The sequence below is a fragment of the Lathyrus oleraceus genome, chromosome 1 (assembly GCF_024323335.1).
Source record: "Lathyrus oleraceus cultivar Zhongwan6 chromosome 1, CAAS_Psat_ZW6_1.0, whole genome shotgun sequence".
NCBI classification, from domain to species: Eukaryota; Viridiplantae; Streptophyta; class Magnoliopsida; order Fabales; family Fabaceae; genus Lathyrus; species Lathyrus oleraceus.
This window is the reverse complement of record NC_066579.1, coordinates 177,916,316-177,919,445: the sequence shown is the minus strand read 5'-3', so window position 1 is coordinate 177,919,445 and position 3,130 is coordinate 177,916,316. Positions and strand designations below refer to the sequence as shown.

The 3,130-nt window shown below is 24.6% G+C and overlaps 1 protein-coding gene across 1 annotated transcript; it reads left to right on the top strand.

The window, feature by feature from the left end:
- Nucleotides 1-557: 557 nt before the first annotated feature.
- Nucleotides 558-1,645, top strand: LOC127125918 (uncharacterized). The gene is made up of 2 exons (XM_051054779.1): nt 558-996; nt 1,407-1,645. The coding sequence occupies exons 1-2, from the start codon at nt 835-837 to the stop codon at nt 1,509-1,511; spliced, it is 267 nt and encodes an 88-aa protein (XP_050910736.1). The 5' UTR covers nt 558-834; the 3' UTR covers nt 1,512-1,645.
- The last annotated feature ends 1,485 nt before the right edge of the window (nt 1,646-3,130 follow it).

Here is a 3,130-nt window from a genome sequence, read left to right as displayed (position 1 = left end):
TTGGTGTTCTATAATGAGACGGTATGTCGAAGCTTTTGCAATAAAACACCATACCAAAGTCCTGCATTATGTTGATAAACTGGGCCCATTTACCACTGTTAAGAACATTGAGATGATTTTTCCACAGTTTTTCCTTAATAGACATTTAGTGTGTGGTTAGCTGTTAAAAAATTTAAAATCCAAGAGGAATCTTTTGAAAAAAGACATTTTTTTTTATATTTTATCTAACATTTTGAAAAAAAGAATATTATATAAAAAAAAACTCGAATGTTTTGGTGATGAGGCCCTAGAGCCATATTGAAGAGTATATTTTAAATATAAATCAATGTCAAAATTTTCCAATTTTTTAAAATTAAAATTTTAAAATGTAAAAAATATATTTAAACATATCTATATAAAGGAAAAATAATTTCTCAATCATACAACTTAATATTTGATGTAATTATAGTCAAATCTAGCCAAAAAAGCTGACTTAGTATGCTAAAAATAGCATGCAGTTGGTGAAACAACCTTTTGACATTGTAAAAAGAAATCTTCAAATCAAAATCAAATAATCCCAAAAGCCACAAAACACGGTGGTTGAGAATTGGTTTTTTCCCAAACAACCCAAACGCGCGTTTACTAATTCTAGTTTCTGCTTTTTCTTATACACCTTTCCTCTCCTCATCATAAAACCCAAAAAACCTAAAACTCAAAAAATTCAAAAACAAATCCAACCCAATATTCTCCTACAAATTTTAATTCGTGGGTTGTCATTACTTTTTCTTGTTTCATCCTCAATTTCATAAAAATCATACCTTTGAATTCATTTTTTGTATTGTGTTCTTGAGAAAGATGTGTCCTTTAAGGTTCATTTTGGTGTTCTTCTCTGCTGTTCTGGCTGGTTACTATGCATGGAAAACAGCTTTTTCTTCACCAAAGATTGATTTGGCTTCTGATGATTCAATTGAAGAAGAAAATTCATCTTTCAAGAAAGAGGATTTTGGTTTCAAAAAGGTATACCCTTCAAAATCATGTTTCTACAATGACCTATTATTTTTTATCCTTTACTTTTTTTTTTGAAGTAATGTTTTTTTTAACTTTTGAATCCAAATCTTGCTTTTTTTTTTTAAATATTTAATTTTTAGAGTTTGATAGGGTTTTTAGATGATGTTTAAATGTTAAATTTTGGGATTTTCTTTTTGTGTTTGGTTGTGTTTTTGTAACCAATTCATAAGAATATGTTGATTGGGTTTTTACTTTTAGATGATATGAAAATTTGGGTTATAAAATGTTGTTTCTTTGTTTTGTTTTTAACTCATCATAATGTGGAATGGGTTATTCATTTGACTTTTTTTTTTTTTTTTACTTTTGTGTTTGGTTGTGTTTTTGTTTTGAACTCACCAAAATGTTGATTGGGTTTTCAGATGATTCAAAATGGATTTTGGGGTTTTGTTGACATGGCTAGTGGAAGGTATTTATGGAGAAATTTGAGGCAAACAGACAAGGATATTGAATTGAAGAGCTCTTAGAATTATGTTATATGATTGTGTAACATCTTGTATTCCCACACTTTTATATTCTACCTTGTTTGTGGGTTCAAGAATAATGTTTGGTAGATAAATGGAGTGAAAGAACTCTCAATGTACAAGTAATCATTTTTTCATATCGTTCATGTCTGTTTTCAAAACCTTATTGTCTCATTGCTATTTAGATCATTTCTATTATATCTCAAATTCAATGTCAATAATGAAGAAAAATGAAGATGAAGGAGAAATAGAGAATATATCATTGTTTTAATCAAATGATTGGATATGTTTGAATATGCCAATGTGAAGTTTTTTTAACTCTCACTAAATCTAAATTAACAATGATATACGTGCTTGTTTATAGGACAAGAGTATTTTAAATTACAAGCATGTTAAATGACTAATATAATGTAGGTCAAATGCATTTTTGGTTAATTTTTTTCTCAATGTTCTTTTTAAATCCTTGACTTTTTATTTTATTTTTATTTTAAACAATATGATAAAGATGAAGAAAGACGAAGGTTGACTAAGTAATCAATATGAGATTTTTATTTTTAAAGATAAAAGTTGTTGAACATCATAATGGAGAACATAATATTTTTATTTTTTAGTAAACATTAAAAACAAATTTTTTTATTGGTTTGAAATTGTCAGATCAACGTCGAAATTATTATTTTCCCTATTTAAAAATGAATTGTTGTTTAAAATTTTTATACACGGATTAAGAAATACAATAATACTGTGATAAGACATTGTATTTTTTTAAAAAAATTAATCTTATTAATGTGTTAGAAGTGGTGTACATAATAATTGAAAAATATAATTAAAAAAATAGTAATTATTTCAACATTGGACCCTAAGAAAAAAAATTGCTTTAAAATGAATGTCATTTTCGGTGTTCAATGACATTCATTTTAAAATAATTTTATTTCTAAAACGAAAGGAGTAATATTTTTTAATGAAATTTGATGGAAAATGATAATAGTGTAACAATAGTATGAAATAAAGGATTAATTTATTACCCAAAAGACAAAAAAAATTAACTTGTTACAAATATCTAAATTTACACATTCATTTTTCTTAAATCTTTAATAACTAAAAAGTATTAAGAACGTTAATTAGAGTGAGATCATTCAATTGGTATCTATGTGTTATTTGATGGTATCCATATATTAATTGAGTTAAATAAATATAAACAATTTAAAAATGATATTTATTTTTATTAATATATCATTATAAATAAATTATTAATATTTATAAATCAATAATAAAAAAAGGTAAAATTATGGTTGAGGTTTGTTAAATTGTTATTTTAAATAGATTGATTCTTTAAGTTTTTTTTTACAATTTTATTATTTAGAGTGATTTTTATATCATTTTTTCACATTTTGAACATTTAAAAATATATCATTATTATATTTTTAGTGATACTTCGTTATTTTTATACCACTCAAAATAATTGCATCCATAATTCGCATATGTACTTTATTAAAAAATGGTAACGGTGCACACGTTTAATAATTCAAAGAACTAAGTTGTTACCATTCTTTTTTAAATAATCAATCTATTAAAAGAAATAAATTAAAAAATCTGTGGTGTAATTTTGTATTAAAAAATATCTT

What these genes read in the sequence shown, in the direction of transcription:
- LOC127125918 (XM_051054779.1), top strand. Translation starts at nt 835, where the DNA reads ATGTGTCCTTTAAGGTTCATTTTGGTGTTCTTCTCTGCTGTTCTGGCT. An exon ending in AGGATTTTGGTTTCAAAAAG is followed by an intron (nt 997 to 1,406) that starts GTATACCCTTCA and finishes TTGGGTTTTCAG; the next exon opens with ATGATTCAAAATGGATTTTG.